At 44.1% G+C, this 27,212-nt stretch overlaps 1 protein-coding gene across 7 annotated transcripts in view; it reads left to right on the forward strand.

Moving 5' to 3' along the window:
- The first annotated feature begins 24,498 nt into the window (after window positions 1-24,498).
- Window positions 24,499-27,212, forward strand: part of MAP7D3 (MAP7 domain containing 3) — a 41,527-nt gene continuing 38,813 nt past the window's right edge. For all 7 annotated transcript variants that reach the window (XM_060182491.1, XM_060182492.1, XM_060182495.1 and 4 more), the window contains exon 1: window positions 24,499-24,616. In XM_060182491.1, the coding sequence (XP_060038474.1) occupies window positions 24,514-24,616 (103 nt within the window). In that variant the 5' untranslated portion in view covers window positions 24,499-24,513. The remainder of the gene's footprint in view (window positions 24,617-27,212) is intronic.

Consider the following 27,212-nt stretch of genomic DNA (forward strand, 5'->3'; position numbering starts at 1 on the left):
AACTTAGAGCCCATCATTTGAATAGACCCTTGGATGTGCTGAGAGATGCCAAGAGTTATAGAACATTCTAATAAAAGAGAGATAGATATCTGTTGAAGTTCCCCACCCAAGATGATGCAGGACTTGAGGTGAAGAGGAAGATCATTTTCACAGTATTATAGATTTAATTATACAACTACTAGATGGCATGCTATAAACTGTCAGCCTCCAGGCAAATGTGTGATTTAATTAAGAAAAAAAAAATAGACTGTGAAGGAGGAGGAATTTGGGGGGTGAGCATGGTGTGATTACATATTCTGAAGAGGTGTGAAATCGTCCCCCTAAAACATGTCAATTTTGTAAGCCAAGGCTACGTAAATTATAAAGAAATGAAAGGGTCTGGTGCACCCAGTTGACAGCGCCATGCCCAACTACCCAGGTTCAAATCCCCTATACCCATCTGCAGGGGTTAAGCATCACAAGAGGTGAAACATTGCTGTAGGTGTCTCTTTCTGTCTTACCCTCTATCTTCTTATCCCCTTTCAATTTATTTCTGTCCTATGAAAATAAAAGGAAATACAAAGAGAAATAGTGGTCACTGAAGAGGCGGATTCATTGTGCAGGAACCAAGCTCCAGTGATAACCCTTGTGACAAAAGGAGGAGGAGGGTAATGGGTCAGGTGGTGGCCCACCTAGTTAAGTGCACAAATTAAGTGCACAAGGATACAGGTTCAATCCCCTGGTCTTCACCTACAGCAGGAAAGCTCCACTAGTGGTGAAGCAGGACTGCAGGTGTCTGTCTCTTTCCCTCTCTTTCTCCCCCTCCCCTCTCAATTTCTCTCTGTCTCTATCCAATAATAAATAAATAAAGATATTTTAAAAAGCAGAAGGAGAACAAGGAAGGGAGGAAGGAAGAAGGGCAAGAAGAAAGGAAGGAAGGAAAATATAAAGAGATAGGGAACAACCTAAAAGCAAAGGCAAAATCTGGCTTCAAAGACATTCCCAAAAAGTAGATTATTCAGATATTCTAATCAAGTACAGCTTTTCCTGTATATTAATTTTTGTTCAACTCTAAAGAATTCATTCTTTTCCTCAGGGGAAAAAAAAAGAAATAATGAAACTTTGTAATTATTTCTAGAGGGGAAAGGGCTCCAAATTCCTAAATATCAAAACCATACCAAAAAACAAGTCTGTTTTCGTCGGTGAAAAAGTCCTCAGTCGGTCTACTCTGCCAGGACAATAAGAAATTATCACAGTCAGCAGGATTGTTTTCTAGCCAATGGTATTCAGCCAAACTAACTGGAATAAAGTCAACCAGATGGCCATCTCATTGATTGTACGGTCATGGGTCACTTTCTGGTCCCCTAAAATGACCTCCACATGAGCGATTTAGGCATGTAATAACAAGACAGACTCCAGCTTCTATATGATAGTCATCCTTTTATATTACTCTTCAGCTTGATTTGGTGGCTCTGTGTAATACAGAGTATATTTACTAAGATTATTTTATGTTCTCTATCTCAATTAACTCCAGACAGGTCCCCTCCAGGGGTAAAAGGCATCAAGCATACGTTTATTTGCCTACATTAACCAAATTGGCAGGTAGTCCAGTAAACACAACCATGGCAACATCTGTCTAGTAAGCTGCCCAGAGCCGCCCAGCCAGGGGAATGATTTGAGTCAGGTGGAGGAAGATAAGAGGGTAACCTTGACTGTGATTTATAGTTGTCAGGGAAATGACAGAACTTTTGCTGAAAGCAGACGCCATTAATGAGGGGAAGTAATCAGTATGGATTGTAAAAGGCACAGTAAATCCTATGACGACATGCATCCCTTTATCAGGAAATGTGCCCCAGGAGCCCCCAATCCTGGGAAGCATGGCTTCCTGGGACTGATTTGGAGCACAGCAAACTTGTAAGGAAAGCCAAAGGACTGGAAGGCAGGTGGAACAGTCACTAGAGGGAGGACTGGATTAAACTGGGCACCATCACTGGTGTAGCCTCAGGGGAGTCCTCTCTCCTCCTTAGGACTGGGCCCCTCAGGCTCCATCTGCTAAAAGAAAAGTGACACCAGATGGTCATCAAAGCCAGGTTTCTCTCTTCTCTGTCTCTGTCTCTCTCTCTCTCTCATACATGCATACTCACACAAACTCAGTCTCTGTCACACAGATTCTCTCCTACAAACTCTCAATCTCTCTCACACATTATCTCTCCCTTTCACACACTTTCTCACAAATTCTCAATGTCTCACATGAATCCTGTACCTCACACATACAAAGTCTCCATCTTATTCACAAACTTTCACACACACTTTCTCACACAGACTGTCTCACTTAAACTCTGTCTCTATCACATACATATTTTCTTTTATTTTCCCTTCACAGACTTCCTCAGTCTTACACATACTTTTTATTATTTATTTTTAATATATATTTTATTAGAGCAAGTGAATACAGAGTACTGCTTAGCTGTGACTTTGGTGCCTCAGGCATAAACGCCCTTTTCCATAACCATTATGCTATTTCCCCCATCCATGTGCTCTTGTTTTAAAAGATTTGTTTATAGGGCTGGGTGGTAGTGCAATGGTTTGAGCACACATGTTACCATATGCAAGGACCCAGGTTCAAGCCTCCTTCCTCACCTGAAGTATGGGAAGCTTCATGAGTGGTGAAGCAGTGGTGCAGGTGGCTCTCTCTCTCTCCCTTTCCGTCTCTACCCATAAATGAATAAATAAAATTTAAAAAAATATTTATGTATTTATGAGAGGAGAGAGAAGGATAGAATCAAACCATCACTCCAATATAGAGGATGTCAAGGATGGACACACGACCCCATGCTTGAGAGCCCAACTTCTTATCCACTTTGCCACCTCTTGAGTCACACACATGTGTTTCTACACTCACGCATTCCTAACACACCCAACACAGACTTTCTCAATTCCAGCAGAAGGAATCTTGAAGAGTCAGTTTGTTTACATTGAAAAGAGATGGGCAGTCTCTCAATGGCAGAAATTGGCTTTCCAGAAGTGTGTGATCTTAATGACAAGTATGGCATAGAGACTCCTCTGGTCTAAGCTACAGGCTGAGATCACAAGTTGAAGCTTCTCCAGAGGTCTTCATTTTTCTCTGGGATGATATAGTCATTACATAACATGTATCTACCACTGTCTTTAGCTATTGGCCCTGTGGGGGCCTGCTTATACAACAGTCCAGCCTCAAGAAAAGCTCCACCCTAGACACTGTACAACTTACTTTCCTGAAGAGTTCTCATCTCACCAGCACAAACCATGATGGTGGGAATGGCTTCAGTTTTGCTTTTCTCCATCCTGATAGGAATTCAGCAGTGTCTTCCCATGCTTTTTATTTATTTATTTGTTTATTTTTTAGACAGAGATGCAGAAACACTAGAACACTGCTCAGCTCTGGCTTATGGTGGTGCGGGGGATTGAACCTGGGACTTCGGAGCCTCAGGCATGAGAGTCTCTTTGCATAACCATTACACTATCTACCCCCTGCCCCTTCCCGTGCTTTTAATGCTCATTTCCCTCAACATCAAGGAAGCTGAGCATGTTTGCTTTATGCCTAGCAGAGAAGAAATACTCCCTTCCAAGATTTCAGGTGGTTTCTTCCCAAAGGCAGGATTCTAAGATCATTAAGACAAAACTTGGCCCCTCGGAGGCCAATATCCCACATGATCCCCATCAGGATCATAACTAACAGTCACAAGCTTAAGGAGAATGACAAGGGGGGGGTCATAGTATGAAAGTGATCACAGACTTCTAGTGCTAAGACATGCTCTGATTCTAAAAAAATTATTTTCCATACTAGCTTCTCTTAGATTAAGCATGTGTGCATGCATGCGTGTACACACACACACACACACACACACACAGGCAGTTATCTTTTTTAATTAAACCATTGTTTCACAGTGACTTGGACAATAAAGGCAGGCAGCCTCTGTAAAAAGTGGCTGAGCAACTGCATATGTGCTGCCAGCTATATTATTATAGTGATGATTCACATGAAATGAGATGAGAACATTTACTGTTCTCTCGGCTGCAGTCTCCCCCTTCACACTCTGAAATGAAGTCTCCAGCCTTCCCTATCGCTTTTCCTGTTGTTGTTGTTGTTGTTGTTGTTGTTTTAAGGCAACTTGATTGTTAAAGCCTGATTACAAAGTTCATTTTATTTATTGATTATCGAAACTACATTTCAACTAGGCAAGAGAGCATGAAGCAAGGGGGGGGTTAATTGGGGGTAACACCTAATCTCAAACCATAGAGGGTACGGAAGGATTTACTGACAGCTCAGGTTTCTTTCAGGAGCCAGTTTTGGAGCACAGGTTCTAGGCACAGGTGTGGCGTCTCTTCTTTTCTTGTTTATTATGATTTCAATGAGAAAGATAAGCACTACTGAGCCCTGGCTTCTGGTGGTGTGGAGGCTTGAACCTAAGACCTCAGAACCTGAGGTGTGAAATTCTTTTTGCATAACCATTAGGCTATCTCCCCAGCCCGCATCTATTCATTTTTAATGGATCTTTGCTCCCTGAAAGACACACACGCACACGCACACGCACACACACACACACTAACACAACACGTCCTTGCTTCCTTCAGTCCCCGACTCACTTCCTCTTTTTTAACAACATTTTCAATTCATATTCCTCTATTTCCTCCTCAGTTTTCTTTCTTTCTTTTTTTTTAAAAAGATTTTATTTACTTATGAGAAAGATAGGAGGAGAGAGAGAAAGAACCAGACATCATTCTAGCACATGTGCTGCCAGGGATCGAATTCGGGACCACATGCTTGAGAGTCCAAAGCTTTACCACTATGCCACCTCCTGGACCACTCCTCCTCAGTTTTCTAAATGTCTTTGTTTATTATTCCCTGTCTGCAAGACAAAACCTATAGACAGCATGAAATGTTACATAAGTATTAGCATGTATGTTTAGCCTAAGGAAGCCAACAAAAGAAAAATCAAAAAGCGACTCAAAAGTGGAGAGGAAGAGGATGTTACTGCAGTGCATATTCTAATACAGATAGATAGATGATAGATAGATAATAGATAATGATAGATAATAGATGACTGTTTGATTCTTGCTTACGGAATCTCTTCACCTAATCAATAATCTAATGGGAAGAAGAGGGGATTGTATTGAACAAATTCTGAAAGGCAGCCCATCCTTCCTGGTGAATATCCAGGATTATGCTTGTTTATTAGTTAAGACAAGCCTGTGAAAGAAAGGAAGGTTTGAATCACTTAACTACACAGCCAATTCTTAATTATCCATGTTAATAAAGAAGCAATTGCTCTGATAAGCTGAAACTACAGATAATCAACAATTTGGACCCCTTAATTAGTCACCTACCCTCCTACAGTCTGTCTCCCTCTGGACCACTGCCTAGCCCAGTAAACAATTCGATGTAAATTAGGGAAAAGATTTTCCCAAGGTAATCTCTCCCCCTACAGGCAACTGGCTGATAGCTCAGTCTCTGAGGAGAGGCTTTGAGCTAGGGAAGAGAGCTCTGTAACTGGCAAGCAAGGGGGGGTCTTTCCTACAGATGAAATTGCACATACCCTCCCCACCTCCAGCTAGCTGAGGGGTTCACATGCACTTCCTGTTTCCCCAGATGAGTGCATCTGAGAGGCCAAGCCAGAGTTGGGGGTGGGGGGTGGAGGGGTGAGCTCAGCCTCAGTTTACTCAGCTATAAAGTGGGGCTCATAATTATTACAACCTCATTAGCCTTTTGTTAGACATTGATGAAGTCATAAAGATGAAGCCTTGAGGCTGGGTTGTGACTCACTTGGTTGAGTGCAAAAGTTACCATGCTCAAGGACCCAGGTTCAAGCCCCCAGTCTCACCTGCACTGGGGAAGCTTTATAAAAAGTGAAGCAGTGCTGCAGATGTCTCTTTTTCTCTCTTCCTATCTCTAGCTCTCTCTCCCCTTTCCACCTCAGTTTCTCTGTCTCTGTTCAATAAATGAGTGAATTTAAAACATTAAAAATATAGATGAAGCCTTGGGAAACATGATTATAGTTAATAATAATAACAGGAATGATAGTAAGGGTTGGGGTCAACCAGTTGAACAGGGAGGAAAACCATCAGTGGTGGAGCAATGCTACAGGTGTCTCTCCACTCTGTCTCTTATTCTCTCTCTCTCTCTCTCTCTCTCTCTCCATTTATCTCTCCATTTAAAAAAAGTGGCCACCAGGGGCAGTGGAGGCAGTTGTGCAGGCACTGAATCCCAACAATATTACTGATAACAACAACAATAGTAAATATTCCTGATAATAATAACAACAATAGTCATTGTGTTGAAAAGCATTACATGAATAAGTACAAAACCTCATTTGGGAGAGGTTTTGAGTTAGTTGTGCTTTATTAGAATAATAGTAAAGGCTCTTGATTTGTTGAAATACTATCTGGTATGCAAGTTCTGTCACAATAGTCATTCTGACAGTCTGTCCCCCATAGCAGAGGAGAAAGGCAAGCACTTATCTGATCATCTGGGAACCTGGGCACATTTCCAAAGGTGGAAAACAAGATTGAGATGTGTAAACTGGTGGGGGGGGGGACTTTGTACCTAACTGAAGCTCCTATATCAAGCTTGCAACTCCCCTCAAATTCGGCTCTCAGGAGTTTTCTGCTGTTGGTAACAATTTGACAGTTGTGAAATAAATAAATCATTCATCCGATCTTCATTTTTCAGGCTTGGGATTTCTACCACAGCACTTCTCAGGGGACCAAACCTGGGACTTTGGAACCTAAGGCATGCAAGTCTACTTGCTGAACCATTATGCTACTTCCATGCCCCTGCCTCCTCCAGTCTTGATAAATTTTATCACATTAGTTTCCAAAGTTCAAGGAGCAGCTTAACTCCCCTCCTCCTGCCCCCTACCCGACCTGAGGCCAAAACAATTTTCTTCTCTTTCTTTTGGTTGGTTGGTTGGTTGGCTGGCTGGTTGCTTGGTGCAAGGAATCAAACTCAGGACTCATACATACAAAGCATATGGTCTACAACTCAGCTATACCACACTCTTTCCTTCTGTACCAATGTGAGGGAAAAAATGACATTCAACTGGAGTCAGGGTGGTCAGTGCAAACAAACCAGTGCACTCTCCCTTTTTAAAACATTTTATTGATTTATTGGATAGCGATAGACAGAGAGGAATTGATAGGGAAGGGAGAGATAGAGAAGGAAACACCTGCAGCACTATTTCACCACTTGTGAAGCTATCCCTTGCAGGTGGGGATGGGGGGAGGCTTGTACCTCAGTCTTTGTGCATTGTAACAGGTGTTCTCAAGCAGGTGGTCTACCACCCAGGCCCACACTCTCCTCTTTATCTCTGCTGGACACATGGACTGAGTCAAATGACCCACAGTCAAAGAAATCAGCAATAAAAGGAATGCCAAGTACTGAGGACGTAGCTCAGTGATGGCGTACAGGACTTGCATGCCGGAGGCCCCGAGTTTAATCCCCAGCACCACATATGCTAGAGCTGAGCAGTCCTCTAGCATCGCTCTTTCTCTCATAAAATAAACAAACCTTTATCAAAATCAAGTAAAAGTCTTTCATTCTGCATGGTAACAAGTGTCACACTTAAAACAAAGTGGGAAAAGTCTAAAATATGTTTCAAGGGAATATCTAATTTGAAAGGACTGAGACAGTACATTTTCACCAATCTTTATTTTGTGACCCTTCCACTTGAATGTGTTTAGCTTGTTACTCCTTCACCTAGCCCCAGTCTCTCATCCTCACCCCTTTTCATTCTGAGAAAAAAAGAGAGAGAGAGAGAAAAGAGAAAAAATAAGAAGAAAAGAAAAGGGAAACACCTGACTGTTGTGTCTGCTCAGGACATATTTGGGGTCTCTGCTTAAATCTGCACTCCTTACATGGCATTTTTTTTTTTAGTGCAATGGCTAGTTTTGTGGGTGTTTTTTCCCCATTTTTTTAGAATTTGTGATTAATAGTGGGTTCTAAGAGGCTTCAAGATTACAGTGTCTAGATTCACAGTACACCCACCACCTAAGTTCTGTGTCCCCCACCTTTCCACCTCCCAAAGAGAAACAGCATAGCTCTCACGAGTCTTACAGTTACCTGCATCTGTTTTTTGTTTGCTTGCTTGTTTTCTTTTCAAATTCATGTGTACCGGTTCTCTATGTTTCATATATGAGTGAAACCATCTGGTGCTTGTCTTTGTTGCATCCTGAGTATGAGTTCTACTGTTCAGTGGCCTCCTTAGTTTCTAAGTTAACATTACCCCCAGAATTCTCTCTGAGGATGGTTCGGGCTTCTTGTTGACCCTTTTCAGGGGTTCCAAGATCCTGGCTTGGCAGAGGGCTTGAACAGTGGGAAAATACCATCACTTGCAGACACAGTGTCTGATGGAATCCATTGGCCAAACCCGCAGAAGTTACCAAGGAACAGGGTAACTTCTGGTTGCTTTTGCTTTCTTTTGTTTTGCGTTCCTTCCTTTGGACTGCCCCAGTGACAGCCCTTGCTCCCTTTCCTCACCAGGTGGCAGCAATACTTAGCTTTGCCATTTAGAGAAAAGGTCCTTTCCTGAGATGAGCTCTTGCAGCCCTGTGCTTGATTTGGAAGCATCTTGATATTTTAGACTTCTGTTTTCCTGAAAAACCAAGTAGGTATCAATCTGATCACAGGGAATGACAGATAATGATACAGATTGGAGAATAAGGCATAGACTGCCAAATCAGAATGATCCAAATCAATAACAATTGGACTGACTCAAGGGCATACAGCTGGGGAGTGACAGAGTGGGAACTAGAATTCATGTTTCTTAACTCGACCCCAAGCTGTGGCCAAAATTTTATTTTATTTTTTTATGAAATCATTTTTGCCAAATGGTTTTGAACAGTCACTGTGCACCCCAGGACTAATAAGACAACTTCTCTAGCCTTCTGGTTCTTTGCCTTTACTATGACCCAAATATTTATGTATATACTTCAAAGCATATTTTTTTAATATTTACTGATTTTATGAGAGATAGAAGAAGGGAGCAGTACTCTGATATAAGCAGTGAAAGATATAAAACTTAGGACTTTATGGTTGCAAGTCCAGAACTCTACCACTGAACCCATCTCCTCCCAGGTGCCTTCCTAGAGTTTTGCCAGAATTTTGAAACCCTGCATGAAAGGGGCAGGGAAGTGTATCACGCTCAAAGAGACATGTCACAAGCAGGCAAGCATGCCACACATAGGGCTACCCAAAGCATTGCGTCCCACAGACTCTTGTGACAGCTCTACTTCCAGAAAGTATAATACTGAGCAAGATACTTATGTAGGTTCTTCTTTTAAAAACAGTTATTATGGTACATACCTCATAGGATGCCTGTAAGAATGAAAAGAATTACTATGTGAGCCCACACTCTACATTGAATACAGTTTTTCTTCTCGTAGTCCCATTCAGGACAATGCATGTGTTCTCAGTAAAAGATTAATAAGAGCAAGAATAACATTCAGGAGACAGGAAATGGAAAGAAGTCTGTAGCCAAATAATGGATACCCAAAACCTTGCTCAAGGCCAGCAGTCTGGGGTCTGGGTATTCAGCTGAACCACATCTAATTCTAGCTTTCTCCCTTAGGAGAGAAGTGAGAGTCCACTCCTCCAGTGACTCCTAGAGTGAAACCTCTTGCCTATGAGAACACCTAGCCAATAGTCTTGGAATCCTACAGCCAGTCTAGAACACCCGGCCTTTTCTGAATCATGAGTAAGACCAACAAGAAAAAAAGTGTCAAAACAGGTGAGCCTGAGTCTCTTTTTCCCTGTAGCTCTCATTATCTCACAGCATTACAATAATTGAGAGTCCACTCCTCAGAAGTTCTTCTGCGATCAAAACTATAGTGTCTCTCCAGACAGCTCAGGACTGGGCCAGAACATGGCAGCCAGTAGTGGCCTGTTGAGTCCCTGTCAGGAAACAAAATCCAAGAGGTCATGATGTCACACATGAGCAAAAATGCTTACAGACCAATGCAATGCTTTGTTTATTCGTTACAAAGCTCTTTGGGGATTTGTTTTGTTTATTTGTTTCGTTTGATCCTGGAAGCAACCCTGGAGTCAGACAGGGAGGCAGATAAAGCCACCATTTCATAAAGAAGAGCGTCAGAGGCAGGGCAAGATCAGCACAAAAGACTTTGAATCAACCAGACCTGAGTCCAGATTACAGCTCTGGCATATCTTTGTTTGTGTAACTCTGAGCAAGATTTTGTGAAATCTCAGTTTTTCCTAGCCATAAACAGAAAGGTAATCCTGTCTGCTTTAGAGTCTCTGTGAGGATTGAATGAGATGAAGCATGGGAACAAAAGACTCCCAATGCTGAAAAATGTCACCTATCCATTGGAAAATCTCCCACAAATAGCATGGATCCACATGGGTATGTAAATTCACAGTTAGACTTTTCTTTCTAAAATGGCAAGCTTTTCTTTCTTTATTGGCGAGATTTTTGACTTCCAGTAAATATAGTTGTTTATAAATATATATAAACTTTCTCATTTTCCTGCCAGACACTCTTACCCCCAGCCTAGGTCTTCTTCTACCATCATGCACCAGGACCTGAAAGTCCCCCGCCACACACACACACACACACACACACACACACACACACACACACACACACACACACACGAGTCTTTTAGTTTCCAGTAATGGAAACCTATTCTTATCAACTGATCCTTGACACCAAAATTGTCATTCTGTCCATGACAGAAATCCATAAACTAGTATCCCACATTTTGTTTTCATTGATAGAACTTCTGGAACTTCCAGGATTTCTGTGTGTAATCTCGGTTTGTTGTTGCCTGGTATTGATGCAGGAGCAGTTTATTTCAGAGTGTATGAGTATGATCACTTTTGCTCCGAGAGAGATCCAGTGCAGGAAGAGGAGTAGCAGGAGGAGGGAGGGTTCAGGGAAGAGGAAGTTAGCAAAAGACCAGGAAAGCTGAACACTACCAAGGAAAGAGGGGGTGAGCTGCGGCAGTGCAGGAAGTTTCAGTCAAGATTCCCCATGTTTATTTTCCAAGCCTAGAAAGAAAAGCTAAGCCATTTCCTCAGCAATGATCTGGTCTGTCATCTCTAGTGACACACAAACCTAGTAAGCCAGTGGTATTTTTCTGGAGAGCAATCTGGTTTGAAAGCTCTTTTTAAGCTGCATTCTATTTTTGAGAACATATTTCAAGGAAGCAACCCCACCAGAGTGTAGTAGGTGGCAGGCTATGTAACGTTGTTCCAAGCCCCACTATTTATAATAATGACAAAGTGGAGACAACCCAAATGTTCAATGATGGTAGAATGTCCAAAAAAAAAAAAAGAATATAGTCTACCAACCAGACGGAATGTTCTCTGAAAATGGTAAGTATGTGGGCTGCTTGAATTGAAATAAAGGAGATCACAATGTGGTGTAGACACACACACAAAAAAAAAAAACATTAAAAATATGTAAATCTAAGATAAATGCACATGAATATAAAAATGAAAATGCAGAGTGGGTTGAGCATTTTAATTGGGTCTTGTTTAATTATTGTGTGTGGCTATTTAGAAGTTATGTCATTGAAGCGTCAGTATAACTCATCATCTTGTCAAATTTTACACACACACACCCTGCTGGGATGACAATCTTGATTGTGTAATAACATTATGAAAACAGGATTTTAGGGAGTCGGGAGGTAGCGCTGCGGGTTAAGCGCATCTGACGCAAAGCACAAGGACCTGCACAAGGATCCTGGTTGGAGCCCCTGACTCCCCACCTGCAAGGGATTGCTTCACAGGCAGTGAAGCAGGTCTGCAAGTGTCTCTCTCTCCCCCCCCCATCTTCCCCTCCTTTCTCCATTTCCTTCTGTCCTATACAACAACAACGACATCAATAACAATAATAATAACTACAATAATAAGACAACAAGGGCAACACTGCACCACCGCCCGACTCCCTGGTGCTCCTATTTTAAACCAGCTCACAATTCAGACTATTGCACTGTTGTCATTCAGAGCTTCATAAATTTTCAGGGAGGCCAGACTGAAGGTGTTTCCTGTCCACCACACCCCGAAAATTGGCCCAGGCATCAAGGAAGGGGGAACTATTCAGAATCTGGAAAATATGCGCAGACAGCCTATGTGAGCAATGTATAAATTCTAGGCTGTGGCCTCTGAGACCACAGGAAAAGTGGATTTTAGTTGGCATTAAAATAACTGTGTCCTGGAGGGGGCACGTTTCTCCCAAGTGCCAGCAGTCCCAGTCCGGGTGGGTGGAGTAGTGTGTAGCACATGTGTCCTGTGAAAACCCGTCCCTCCTCCCATACCGGAAGTCCCACAGGACAATGTGTTTCCCTCTTTGCTTAGAAACTGCAGAGGCTGCTTGGGCTCTTCTGGCTCCATGTCTCAGTTGATGAGACTTCAGCTTTGGCCCGATCCTTGACTGGCATGTTCTCTGCTTGCAAGCTCCAGCTTAACTAAAAACAAGGAGTCTGCTGGCAGACTAGTGACTGCAGTCTGTTTAGACTACACCTGCCACTGTCTTATGCCTTCCTTGAGAAGAGCCTAGAAAGGATTTGAGGGTTTGTGACTTTGCCATCGCAGGGGCCTGTCCCTACTTTGTAGGCTTCTGAAACAGGCCTTCTCCTGGGGGGAAGGGGCAGCAGGGAGAGCCCATAGTCTGACTTGAAAAGCTTTCAGTGAACCCAATGCTTCCTCACTCCCCAGATGCATAGGTTTAAAATCAAGCCAAACTCTGGACCAAAAAAAAAAAAAAAAAAGGTGGATCCAAAAGGCCGCACATGAACTCCAGATATAGTTAAAATATATATATACTCTTTTGGGGGGTGGGGGTGGATAAAGAAGGAACAAAGGCAGGACTTCTGGTATGGGAGGAGAGAGAGAGACTCATATCATTGCTTCACCACTTGTAAACCTTCCACCTGTAGGTAGAGACTAAGGTCTTTAACCCTGGTCCTTGTACATGAAGATGTGCACTCAGCCAGGTGTGACACCACCCAGCCCCCTGGAGGATGGGTTCAAAGTGTAAGCTAGATCAACTGTGGTCTGTGTTCCTGTCAGGCACACACACACACAATGGGTCATTTTAAATTAAGTAAATGTCCCTAAGTTGGCACCCTAAATCTTTATTTTTTTAATCATCTGTAATTATTTATTGGATAGAGACAGCCAGAAATTGAGAGGAAAGGGAGAACTAGACAGGGGGAGAAAGACAGAGAGACACTTGCCACACTGCTTCACCACTCACCTCACAAAGCTTTCCCCCTGCAGATGGGGAGTGGGGGATTGAACCCCTATCCTTTTGCATTGTAACACGTGCACTCAACCAGGTGTGCCACCAGCTGGGCTCCCTAAATCTTTCTACAGAATCAAAATTGTCTTTGGCACTTTGTATTGACCACACCTTCTTTCCCAAGTCAGCCTCACCGACAGCATCCCAGTGTACACACTGCCACAGTTACACACACACACACACACACACACACACACACACCCCTCCAAGAGAGAAGGAAAAGAACTTGTCCTTTTTCAGAAACCTCAACAGCTCCTCCTAGGTAGGTTTCAGTTGAATTCATTATCCCTGGAGCCATGCTAATAAATGGCATCAGCAGAACCCCATGGAACACATACCTTCGACAGAGCATTGCTCTGAGCTCTGAGAAAAACAGTGAAAACTTGTCATCCAGAAAAAACAAACAAAAAACAGCCACTTGCAAAGTCTGCTTCACAGGAGTCATTTCTCTAAGGAAACCTCTAAGGCTCCCTAGTGCTTGCTCAGGGCTCCTCCCCTCCCTACTCCCCCAGCCACTCCCAGAATTTATTTATTTATTTATTTATTTATTTGCAGCCCTGTCTTGTTGGTTCCCCATAGCTCTGAAAATCCAGAATTTGAGTCATGCCTCTGTGAAGGGGAGAGCAGGACTGAGAGGCAGGTTCAGGGTGAAGAAGAATACAGATCAAAGTGTTTGCCTGGTTTGGCAAATGCAAAAAGGGTTCCTGGAAGAAGCAGAGAGAAAATGGGCTTGGCATAGCAGGTAGGGGCCAAATCAGAGGACACCGTCTCACAGAAATAACGGTTGTCAGACATCCCTTGGGTATGCCTTTCCACCCAGCGCTATCTCCACGCAGTTCTCTCTAATCTCCATTTCAGTTTCACTGAAAGCATATAGGTCAAATTCCAGCTAGATTACATAATGATTCCCAGCACTGGATCAACAATTCTCACTCTTTATTTCCTAAAGATTGTTTAGACTATCTTTCACATATTTAGAGAGGAAAGAGCATTAGATAGGGATTCTGGGTCCTGGCTAGAGTCGACACCCTCTCTGACCCTGGAGGTGGAGTTGGGGGGTGGCGGGGAAGAGGTGAAGAAAGAGACTAAATGAAGTATCCTTGACTGTCCATCCTAGCTGTCACATTCTATGACCTTCCTGGACAGACCTGTCCCAGAGACTTATCCGGAAACCAAAGCAAAGTCAAAGATATATGACTTTCATAAGAGGAGGGAAACGTGGTGGAGAAATAGCCATTAATCTCAGGGAATAACCTCTTCGCTGCAAAGTCTCCTTGGGGGCCAGGAAGAAGGCTGGCTGTTGCAGCAACCTGACCCTTAGTAGTTTTGCTCTGTGTTGGGGAGCCCTCCAACCCCAGCTGTGTGCAGCGATAAGACCCCACTGTTGAAACCTACTTAGGCTCTTGGCTGACCCATGTACACATTCCAGCAGACCCACGTGCCCTGAAGAGTGTGCACACAGGTCTCTTTGTGCTCTCAGGCCCTTTCCCCCCTCCCCTCAAAGTACACATTCTCTAAATAGATCAGTAAGCTGGCAATGAAGAAACAATGAGGTTCACAGTGCTGGCTTTCCACTGCCCAACTGAATCACCCCGTGGACTGACACTTAAGTTTTGCAAAGGGGGAAAAAAAATCTCAAGAAGAGATAGATTTTTTTATGCACTAAGAACAGTCTCAGCTTGAGTCTCCAAGTTGTCAAGAACTGAGACTTTTTTTTAAAGAGCACCAGACAGTCCCAGATAGACTTTGACGATTAATGAAGTGCGATATATAAATACGGATGTGAGTTCCTCCATCCACACAGCTTACAAATGTGGACTACACCCAAAACAGCAAACCATTCCCTCTGCAGGAGAGGCAGCTGAGTTTGCAGCTCTATAAACAGGGTAGGGTGGGGGGGGGTTGCTGAGTGTGCTGGGAGATGGGAAAGCGATCTGCCTTCCATCTGACCAGCCTTGCCTGGGAAATGTTCCTCTGGGGCCTTGAAGAGAGGAGAGGACTTTCTTCTGCATTTCACTTCCTGGGTGTGATCTGGGATGGCTGCGCTTTGCCCCCTTCATCCACCTATCCTCATTTCTTTGAAAGGGTGAGTGGACTGTGTGGGTAAAAGACAAGGGAAACTGTGGGTTAATGAAATAGCTCACTTGGCTAGTGTGTTCAAGCCTAGCCCTCACCACACTGAAGGAAGTTTCTGTGCTCCTCTCTCTCTCTCTTTCTCTCTCTCTCTCTCTCTCTCTCTCGTCCCCCTCCTTCCCTCCCTCCCTCTGACTCTATCTAAATAAAATAAGAAAAGGGAAATTGTGTAGCTGGGAAGGTGGCTCAGTAGTAGAACATAGGGCTTGCATATGTAAGGTCCTGACTTTGAGCACCAGCACTCCATATGAGTGTAAGTGATGCACTGGTTCTCTTTCTTGCTCTCTTCATTAAATAAATAAATATTTGCGGGGAGCGGAGGTATTGCACCTGGTTGAGTGCACATATTACAATGTGTAAAGACTTGGGGTTGAGCCCCCAGTCCCCACCTGCAAGGGGAAAACTTTGCAAGTGGTGAAGCAGTGCTCTGGGTGTCTCTTTCTCTCTCCTTCTCTATCTCCCCTACCCACTCGATTTCTGACTGTCTCTTTCCAATACACAAATAAACCAACAGACATTTAAAAATGAGAAATCTTTTGCCCATCTTGAGGTCATAAAGATTAAAAAAGGAGACCTCCCAACTGCAGAGGGCTATGCTTCACAAGTGGTGAAGCAGGGCTGCAGGTGTCTCTCCATATCTCCCTCTCTTCTGTCAATTTCTATCTGTCCTATCAAATTGAAAAAGTGGGGGCGGGGGAAATGACCACTGGGGTTGATGGATTCATAGTGCCAGCACTGAGTCCCAGAAATAATCCTAGTGGCAATTAAAAAAAAAAAAGAGGAAAACATTTAAGAAGAAAACTGCTTTGGTTGTTTCCTGGAGAGCTTAAGTACAATTTTTTAAAAAGGAAAAAGGAAAAAGCGGTACAAACCCCTGCTGCAGTGCCCCACCCCTTGGGGGCCCCACCCTTGGGATGCCCCGCCCTTTAAGATGCCCCGCCCCCTTGAGCTGCCACGCCCTCACTGTGAAGGTCTTGACATCATAAGAGTCACTGTGACTACACTAGGGCAAAGCATCTGCCTAAGCTTAGTGCAAAGCTAGTTTCAGAATGTACGGAACAATAGATGTATATTAGAGCTCTGAATGTCTATCGCCATCAAAGTGCAATGATATTAGTGACTGGGCTATAATTGACACCACACTAGAAAGTATTATTCAGAGCATTTCCTTAGAGATATATACCATTACTTATTGCTTATAGAGTCAGAAACTCTGGGAGTGGAACCCAGAAGTCTGTGTTTTAACCATCCCAAGTCCTTCGTTCTCTTTTCATTTCCTTCTATCTGGATATCAACCAATTTTTTGCACTGTTAGAAATTCCCAAATGTCTTTAAAGGGCATTCCTTGATATTTTATGCCTTTCAGCATCCTCTGAAGCTTCTTTTATATTACAGACCTGTATTTAGAATAAGAAGGCATAGCCCATGTTTACTCTACTTTATTTGAAGTTGGGGGGGATGGAGGACATTTTCTTGCCCTTTAATAATTTGAAATCTGGACTTTTCAATACCCCAGTGACCAAATTATTTTCATTTCTTTCTTGTTCAATACTGTTAAGGCTTAAAGCACTCCCCTTCATTCATTCAACAAATACTCGTAGCTGGATAAACAGTGAGCACTAGATATGACATGTTTTCCTTTGCACAGCCATTTTGAAGTTGATCCTTGAGTACTCAGAAGTTATTGACTCTTCTGAGCCTTTTTAGAAGGAAGGGATAGTATATACGGGGGCGCTCAGTTTCAATGGGTTCTCTTTTTGAAAATAGTATCTATTTATCTATTTATAAGCTAGAGAAGCTGAGAGCCCAGAGCACCTTCTCAGCATAAGTGTTGTTTAGAATTCAAACCCAGAATCTCATGTATATAGACCCTATCCTTTTCCTGTTGAACTACCTCCCCAAATTTCTTACTGAATAGTTTGAATCAATTCTAGTAAAGAATTAGATACTTGGGATGGGGGGGGGGGTGTAGCTGCAGGAAGAATGTACCAATCACAGAAAGTGTGACTTTGGTGGCCTGGCAGTTGGCATAATGGGTAAAGTGTTAGACTCTCCAGTATGATGTCCTGAGTTCAATCCCCAGCACAGCATGTGCCAGAGTAATGTTCTGCTTCTCCCCCTCTCTTCACCTCCCCCCACATAAGTAACTAAATGAATAAAGTATTTTGTTAAAAAGAAAATATAACTTTGAAAAAGCTCAGTGGCAGGGGGCCAGGTGGTAAGCACACCCGGTTAAGTGCATATAGTACTAAGCACAAGGACCTCTGAAAGAATCTGGGTTCGAACCCCCACTCCCCATCTGCAGTGGGTACATTTTACAATTGGTGATGCAAGTCTGCAGGTGACTCTGTCTCTATCCCTCTCTAGTTCCTCCTCCCTCTCTCAACTTCTCTCTGTCCTATCTGATAAATTGAAAAACAAAGGCGGCCAGGAGCAGTGGATTCGGAGTGCTGGCACCAAGCCCCACTTAGAGGCAAAACAAAACAAAAACAACAAAAGGCTCAGTAGCCAGAGTGTCCCAACTGGACCATAACAGACATGGGTTAGGATCCAAGACAGACAGGGCTTGTCACCTGGCAGATTGGGAGACAGGGTGACAGGAGTAGGCGACACACATGGGCTTGAATCCTGAGTCCACCATGGCCCTTCTTGTGCTTAACTACGAGCAGGTTAATCACATGCCCCTTGAGCCTATTTTCTTATCTGTAAAATACAGACTCTCAGGGAGTCAGGCGGTAGCGCAGCGGGTTAAGCGCACGTGGTGCAAAGTGCAAGGACCAGTGTAAGGATCCCGGTTTGAGCCCCTGGCTCCCCACCTGCGAGGGAGTCACTTCACAGGCGGTGAAGCAGGTCTGCAGGTGTCTGTCTTTCTCTCGCCCTCTGTCTTCCCCTCCTCTCTCCATTTCTCTCTGTCCTATCCAACAATGACGACATCAACAATAATAACTACAACAACAAAACAACAAGGGCAACAAAAGGGAAATAAATAATAATAATAAAAGAAGTCTTTAAAAAATACAGACGGTGAGAGAAGCTAGTACATAAAGTTGTGGGGAGGATTATTGGAAATAAGCCAGGTACACCCTCTGGCATAGAGCTTGCACTGAACAGGCACAGGATAAATGACAGCTCTCTGTGCCCAGAAGTCTCTAAGACAAATCTCAAATCCATTGCTACTGAGACCATGCCATTGTCTGTGAGGTTTGTTGGGATTTCTACTTCAAAGGGAAATACTTTTTCTTTTCTTTCTTTATTTTTAATAGTTAATTTTTTTATTTATTAATTAAATTTTGAATTTATTATTGGATAGAGATGGAAAGAAATTGAGAAGGGAGGGGGAGATATGGAAAGAGACAGACACCTGCAGCACTGCTTCATTACTTGTGAAGCTTTCCCCCTGCAGGTAAGGACCAGGGGGCTGAACCTGGGTCCCTGTGTACTGTGCTAGGTGCTCTTAACCAGCCCGGCACCCAGAAATTACCTTTTATTAATTTTAAAAAATATTTTTCTTTATATATATATTTATTCTTTTTAATGTTTATTTTATTTATTCATTCCCTTTTGTTGCCCTTGTTTTTTTATTGTTGTAGTTATTATTGTTGTTGTTATTGATGTCGTCCTCGTTGGATAGGACAGAGAGAAATGGAGAGAGGAGGGGAAGACAGAGGGGGGAGAGAAAGAGAGACCTGCTTCACCGCTTGTGAAGCGACTCCCCTGCAGGTGGGGAGCCAGGGATTGAACCGGGATCCTTATGCCGGTCCTTGAGTTTTGTGCCACCTGTGCTTAACCCGACTCCCACCTTTTATTAATTTAGTGGTGGTGGTGGTGGCTGCTTCTTCCTCTCCCCAGAAACTTTCTGTCCCCACCCTGGAGAGCTCAAGCCATGAGAATCAGTTCCCCTGCCCCACCCCAGGGAAGGACAGGGACTCTCCCAAAGGAGAGGGAACAGAGTGAATCACTCTGGTCTTCTATGCAAAGGGTGCCGAAGGAAGTGTCCTTCTATATGAGGCAAGGTATGGTGGTGCACTGGGAAGTTCAGAACTAAGAAAGCTACCATCCCATAACCAGAGCTTGTAACTTAGGAGGGAAGAAAAGCATAGATTTGGGGGGAAAGGAAGGGAAATGTAAGTAGATTTGGCAAAAGATGAGATCGGAATGAAACATCGGTCTTCCCTCTGCCTCAGCCAAGTTGCAACAGATGTGCGGTAGAGTTCGAGAGGAAAAGAACAGGACAGCCCAACCAGAGGCCTGTCTTCAGCCAGTGTCCTTGACAGAGGGTTCTTAGTTATAGCTCAGGATGGAGAGGAAGACCCACCAAGGTTGGGAAGCTTCAAACCCACAGTACAGGACTGTAGTGGTAGCAGTTTAAATGCAAATTTGTTAGACTCATGGAACTTCACTGAGTGTGTATTACACATGAATTCCATTCAATAAACAGCAGGGTTTAGTAATAATAATAATAATAAAAGTGACAATCCCTAGACCTGTGAAGACTGAATATTCTTTTCCTGCTGCTGTCAGGTTTGAGGGAGGGGGATAGCCACGTGGGGGGGGGAGTGAACAGGATTCCTGTTCTTTCTAGCTCACTGTGGAACATAGGCTTTCCAAATATAGGAGGGGAAGGAAGCTGCCTGGGTTCCTTCCAGCTCTGAGTCTGGGTTCACTCCAGGGTAGACTCACTCTCCCCAAGTTGGCTGCCTTCAGTTCCAGTATTTTTCTGAGAAATATACAGTCTCATGGGAGCTCCTTAGGGAGTTGCTGTAGCCCCAGGAACCATGTACAAGGAAGCCCTGAATTCTAATTCTCAGTTTAGGATCAACGGAAGGCAGCTTCTTTTGTAACCTGCCTCAGCTCACACAACAGTCAGTCAGCAAAAGTCTCACTGAATGATTTAGTGAATGAGTGCTAAACTTCACAATGATGTGTCAAAGACCTTTAGAAAGAAAAGGTCCTCTATAGATTTTTTAAAGAGACTTAAAAGCCAACCTATGGGCATCCGTGGAGCTTGTTTGGATATACAGACATGTATGGAGAGAGAGAAAGAGTTTTGAAATTTAAATATGGATTAAGCTTTGTTTGTTTTCTTTGCCCTGCACAGCAATTTCCAAAATTGTTAATGTAGTCATTTCAAAATCAAGAGTTTTTTTTTTTTTTTTTTTTTTTTTTTTAGTGAGGGAGGGAGTTCGGGCGGTGGAACAGTGGATTAAACACACATAGTGGGAGTCGGGCTGTAGCGCAGCGGGTTAAGCGCAGGTGGCACAAAGCACAAGGACCGGCATAAGGATCCCGGTTCGAACCCCGGCTCCCCACCTGCAGGGTACTCGCTTCACAAGCGGTGAAGCAGGTCTGCAGGTGTCTATCTTTCTCTCCCCCTCTCTGTCTTCCCCTCCTCTCTCCATTTCTCTCTGTCCTATCCAACAACGACGACAACAACAATAATAACTACAACAATAAAACAACAAGGGCAACAAAAGGGAATAAATAAATAAAATAAAATATTTAAAAAAAGAAAAAGATCATTTTAAAAAAATAAATAAATAAGCACACATAGTAAGGACTCGATCAAGGATTCAGGTTCCTCACCTGCAGTGGGGGTGGGGGTGTTGCTTCACAAGGCTGCAGGTCTCTCTCTCTCTCTCCCCCTCCCCTCTCATTTTCTCTCTGTCCTATCCAATAAAAATGAAAAAAATGGCCACCAGGAGCAGTGGATTCGTGGTCCTGGCACTAAGCCCCAGCAATAACCAGAGAGAGAGAGAGAGAGAGAGGGAGAGAGAGAGAGTTTTTGCATAGAAATTCAGTTTCCCTTAAAAAGAAAAAAAAAAGGAGGGGGGTGGATCTGGCTACAGATGGCCCCATCTCTCCACTCAACAATCTCTTGCTGGAATGAAGATTTGCTTGCTCTCTTTTGGAGGTGAGGAAATAGCTCTGGGGCTCCCCTAGTCCCACCTGGGGTCCTGAATAGGTGCCAGTTCTTCCACTCAGCCTTCTTGGATGGCCTCAAGCAACATTGATTTCTCATCCCACTGAGCTCTTGGAACAAGTTTTAATTACTCAATAAGCCCCTCACATATGCCACCTGTGTTTTTTTTTCCAAGTTCTCTTACTTCGCTCCCCTCTCCCCCCCCCCCCCACATGCATTCCCAGGCAGGATTAAGGACATCCGAGTCTAAATGCTGAAAAGACTATGGAGGGTGCCTGTCCATATGTAACTCCAAATCAAAATTTCTCTGTATTATTTGCCCTTTCAAGTTGTGATTGTCAAGTCCTGCACTCTACTATGTCCCAGTCACTAAGTTTTATTTTCCAAAGTGGTGGGGTTTGCAAGAAAGTAGAAACTTCCTGGAGAATAAATAGACAAATAAATAAATAAATAAATGAGGGGGGAGAAATTTCCAACTCATTTTGAAGAATTTCAAACCCATAAAAGAGTTGAAAGTACAGTAGAATCAGCATTAAATATAAACCTTTTCTGTTACCGCTGCACCCCCCCAACTACTTGACTCTGAGTTCCAGACATTATGATGCACCTCCCCCCAAAATTCTTAAGCATTTCTTCTTAAGTAAAAGAACGTTTTCCTACATGACCACATAATCACTCTCAGACCCAAGACATTTGCCCTTGATACAGGATTATGTAGCATACAGTCCATGTTTAAATTTTCCCAGTTGTCCCAATAATAAATGATCTTTCAAGTTTTGGTTTGTTTTTTGTATTGTTTTGTTCTGTAAAAATCCGAGTTCTAACCAAGGATCATGTATATGACATTCAGTTTCTTTAGCCACCTCTGATCTAAAAACAGCTCCCCCCCCATGTTTTCCTTCTTTTTCTTTCTTCTCTTCTTCCTTCCTTTCTTTCTTGAACTAGAGCACTGCTGATCTCTGGTTTATGGATTGAAACTGAGACCTCAGAGGCTCAAGCATGAACGTCTTTTGCTTATCAACCATTATGCTACTTCCCCAGGCTGAAAACATTTCCAAGCTGATTATTTCTAATCTTTCGTGACATGAGTGTCATGAAGCATCGAGGCCAGTTGTTTTGTAGAATATGTCATTGTCTCAAGGTAGCTCAATGCTTTCTCATTATTAGTTGGGGTCACCTTCTTCCAGTGATTGTTTCAGTTATTTCTACGAGAAACTGCAGATGGTGATGTGCTTTGTCAAACTGTGTTTGTTTCCATATAAGTGTATCAAAGGTGAGCTGAGTGTGTGTGCTCTTGTGTACTTTGTACTGGTACCCTAATCATATCTGTGCCTTAATCATGGCCAGCATCATGCATATCATGCAAACAGTGACTGTTTTCTCTCATAAGACAAAGCAAGGGAGAGGTCTGAACACCACTCCGCCACTCTTGGCATTTTGGTTCTGGGAATTAGACTTGGGGCCTTGTACCTGCCAGAGCTGTGCTCTACTATCCAGCCACCTCCCCTGGTACTCACCTCGATTTCTGTGTAAGTATGGGAGCACAGCTTTGTGTGTTCTAATGCCAACCTACAGCCCTGGTAATAATAATTCACACTCTCATCCACACTAATGTAGTTTTTTGCCAAATCCTTAGGTGTAACATGAGACTTGTGCTTTCCTTGATTGCTAAGGAGTAGACATCTTTTCTTAAGTTTATTAGTTTATTAGCTCTTAACTGGCTACGGAAGAAGGGCAAACGCTAGAAGAAAAAGAAGCTCTTAACAACTCTCCTGTTTGTAGTCTATTGCTCACTTTTTGCAGACTGTCTTTCTCTATGTGTTCCTTTCATTCATTTTTTTACACCTTTTTTTACACTGTGGAGACAAATCATTTGTGAAATATATGAAGACAACTCTCAGGAAACAGTATTGAAAAGACCCAGATTAGACACATATGGGCATAGTAATCTAATGCTTTGGGTTCCAATTCAATTCTGTCACTTCCTAACACTATGACTCAGGGGAAATTATGTAGTGTTTGCTTCAGTCACCTCACCTGTAAAATGGGGTGGTAGTGGTCGCTAGACCATAGGGCAGCAGGAATCTTAAAGAAGTCAATATGTTCAAGGCAGTTTGAACAATGCCTGCTACACAGGAGGAAGCTACACATGCTGCTATTAGCCTCTGTTACTTTATAGCTTGCGATGCACCTTGAGAAAGTGCTCATCCAAATGCTTATCCCACAAGTTCCTACTCCATTTTGAGGTCTCCCTCAACATCCCTATATCAGCCCTGCCCCTAATCAGTTTTTCTGCAACCATACTAACAGAAAGGGCTATTCCATCTTCTATGGGCCTACAGGCAGAAAGCATGATAGCAATTGTCTTTTGTATCTGTGATTGAATGGGGAAGACTTCCTGCAGCATTGAAGAACCTCCTCCCAAACCCTGAGCAATGAATGCCAGACAAGTCCTCTCTTCTTCAGGGGCGCATCAAGATTCCTTGACAGTTCACCTTAACAGTGAACCCTAAGAGTGGGTGGAGATAGCGCTTAATGTCTATGCAAAGAGACTCTCATGCCTTGAGGCTTCAAGGTCTCAAGTTCTACCCCCCCCCATAAACCAGAACTAAGCAGTGCTCTGATAAAACAAACAAAACAATGAGACCTAAAAGTTGCACGAGTTATTTTGTAATAGTTTATTAGAAAGTCTCTACTCAGGATCTGATCCCTGTCCCCTGCGCTTGGGTGCGTTGGTGTCTTTCATTAACATGGACCTTCATTTGATAGCATTGCCAAGACTAGCACGATTAGGGTACCGAAGCATCCAGGAGGAACTCCACAAGCACTCCCTCAGTGAACAGATGAAGAACAGAAAGAAGGAGGGTTACTGAGTTGCCAGACAGAAGTGAGGAAAGAACAGGAATGGTGGATGTTGGTTGGCCTAGCTGGGTGATGCTTGGCTGGGCTGTGAGGTGCGCTGGGAGGGGGTTTCTTTACTTAGGTGGTCGCTGGCTGTGAGAACAACACCTGGCGCCAGGGAATATGCAAATAAGACGGGGCGTGGCATGACCAGGCCCCGCCCACACGCTTCTAGTTCGCCCCGCCCCGGCCCGCTTGGCTAGTTGCGGAGCGGCGGCCGCGGGGAGTGTGCGCACTGTAGCCAGTGAGCCTGCAGCGGCTCTTCTCAGCGCTGTTCTGAAGATGGCGGAGCGCGCCGGTGCCGGCGGTGGCAGCGGCGGCAGCGGTAGCGGCAGCGGCAGCGGCAGCGGTAGCACATCCCTCAGGGGGATGCGGGAGCGGATGGGTGAGTGAGACAACCGCTCCCGGGAGGCCTCGGATCTGCGCGGGACGGGGGTTTCCGTGGCCCTGAGGGACTTTTGGAACTTAAGTGGCGGACGTCCCTCAACTTTTTTTTTTCTGGAGTCGTCCCCCCCCAACCCTTCCCGGCGATCCGTTTTTTTCTCAGGCTTGGAGCTGGATCCCCTGGAACAGGACAGGGAGCCCTTTTGGGTTGGGGGAGCCCGGGGGGGGGGGGCTGAAGGGAACGGGGTCGGACAAGGTGGCTAACAGTTCCAGTCCCTCAGCCAACCGACCAACGGTAGCCTTCAACGGCCTAAGCCCCCGCGGGCGGGCGGGGCGCGAGCGCTCAACGGGCGCTGTGGGAGGTGGGGGCTGGGAGGGGGGAGGGCCGCGACCTCGCGACCTCGCGACCTCGCGGGCAGGCGGACCCCAGGGGCCCGCGGATGCTCGCTTTAGCGCTGGCACTTGAGTGCACGTGTGGTGTGTGTAGGATGTGTGGGCGCCCGGCTGGGACCCGAGAGCTTCGGTGCCGGGGGGGGGGGGGCGGGGGCACTGAGACTCGCAAGTTTCCCTGCATTGAGCCTTGAGTCGAAAGTCACAGGATTCACTGACGTGTAGGTTCTTTTCCCAAGGGTCGTCCGCACCCTTGACAGTCCCAAAAGGCTTCCTTTTTTTTCTCCCCCCCCACACACCCCACCTCCCTTCTTCGAGGAAAAATACGTCTGGGGCCAGAGAGGGAGGTGGTCGCATCTGTAGCTTAGAAAGTTCAGATCCTGTAGCCCATACTTGGCCATGATGTCACGTTCCGTGCGTGGGACATTTTTTGCCGATATGAACGGGAAAGTTTCGGATGCTTGCTCCTTGGTCCCGTTGCCTGCCCCAAAGTGCTCCCTCCCCCCTCTTAAAAAATCATTCATCTTTTTAGTGTATTACATCAGAGTAAAGGACTCTGGGGTGGGGTGGGGGGCGGCTTTCAGGTAGTGGTGCATGATGGTGGAGGAGGACCTAGGCTGGGGGTGAGAGGGTCTTGCAGAAATCTGAGAAGTTTTGCACATGTACCAACAACTCTATTTACTGTTGACTGTAAACCATTAGCCCCCCCCCCTTTTTTTAAATCATTCATTTTATGCAACCTGACAGAGTGACACTTTTTGAGACTGCCCATGACCTGCATGTGGGAGGTTGCGTCTTTCTTCTTCTTTTTTCTTTTTGGTCTTACTTTTCTCAGGTTAATTCCCCTATATGAACTTGATGTCCTTTCTTTCTCCTTTCTTCCTTTCTTCCTTTCTTTCTTTCTTTCTCTCTTTCTCTCTTTCTTTCTTTCTTTCTTATTTTTTTGGCCTTACTTTTCTCAGGTTAATTCCCATATATGAACTTGATGTCCTTTCTTTCTCCTTTCTTCCTTCCTTTCTTTCTCTCTTTCTTTCTTTCTTTCTTTCTTTCTTTCTTTCTTTCTTTCTTTCTTTCTTATTTTTTTGGCCTTACTTTTCTCAGGTTAATTTCCCCTATATGAACTTGATGGCTTTTCTTTCTCCTTCCTTCCTTCCTTCCTTCCTTTCTTTCCCTCTTTCTCTCTTTCTTTCTTTCTTTCTCTCTTTCTCTTTCTTTCTTTCTCTCTCTCTTTCCTTCTTTCTTTCTTATTTTTTGGCCTTACTGTTCTCAGGTCAGTTTCTTCTACATGAACTCGATGGCTTTTCTTCTTTCTCTCTCTCTCTATTTTTGGTCTTCTCTCAAGTTGATTTCTTTTTTTTTTTTTTTAATTTTTTATTTAAGAAAGGATTAGTGAACAAAAGCATAAGGTAGGAGGGGTACAACTCCACACAATTCCCACCACCCAGTCCCCATAACCCACCCTCTCCCATGGTAGCTTTCCCATTCTCTATCCCTCTGGGAGCATGGACCCAGGGTCGTTGAGGGTTGCAGAAGGTAGAGGGTCTGGCTTCTGTAATTGCTTCCCCGCTGAGCATGGGCGTTGACTGGTCGGTCCATACTCCCAGTCTGCCTCTCTCTTTCCCTAGTAAGGTGTGTCTCTGGGGAAGCTGAGCTCCAGGACACATTGGTGGGGTCTTCAATCCAGGGAAGCCTAGCCAGCATCCTGGTGGCATCTGGAACCTGGTGATTGAAAAGAGAGTTAACATACAAAGCCAAACAATTTGTTGAGCAATCATGGATCCCAAGTTTGGAATAGTGGAGAGGAAGTGTTAGGGAGGTACTCACTGCAAACTCTAGTGTAATCCTGCTTTCAGGTATATATTTTGCAGTAGTTTATGGATACGTGTGCACATACGCTCTCTCTCACAGAAACTGGTGTATGTCTAGGTTATGGGACTTTGTTAGAAAGTGAACTACCTGAGATGAAATTAGAGTGTACTATAAAAGGAAAGGTCTCACCCGAGTAATGAAGCTGAAGGGTTGTCATTCCACACGTGAAGTCTCTGGATACAGTCTGAGGTGAAGCATGTTGAGATGGCAATCGTTGCTTTGGTTAGGTTGTCATCGGCGGATGCAATATTATTTGGTATGGATTGGGAGAGGCATACGGGAAAGTGAGCCCTATCCAAGGGTGCCAGGACTGGGGGAAGTAGGGGCTCTATAGTGAA

Source organism: Erinaceus europaeus, chromosome X, assembly GCF_950295315.1.
Source record: "Erinaceus europaeus chromosome X, mEriEur2.1, whole genome shotgun sequence".
Lineage (NCBI taxonomy): Eukaryota > Metazoa > Chordata > Mammalia > Eulipotyphla > Erinaceidae > Erinaceus > Erinaceus europaeus.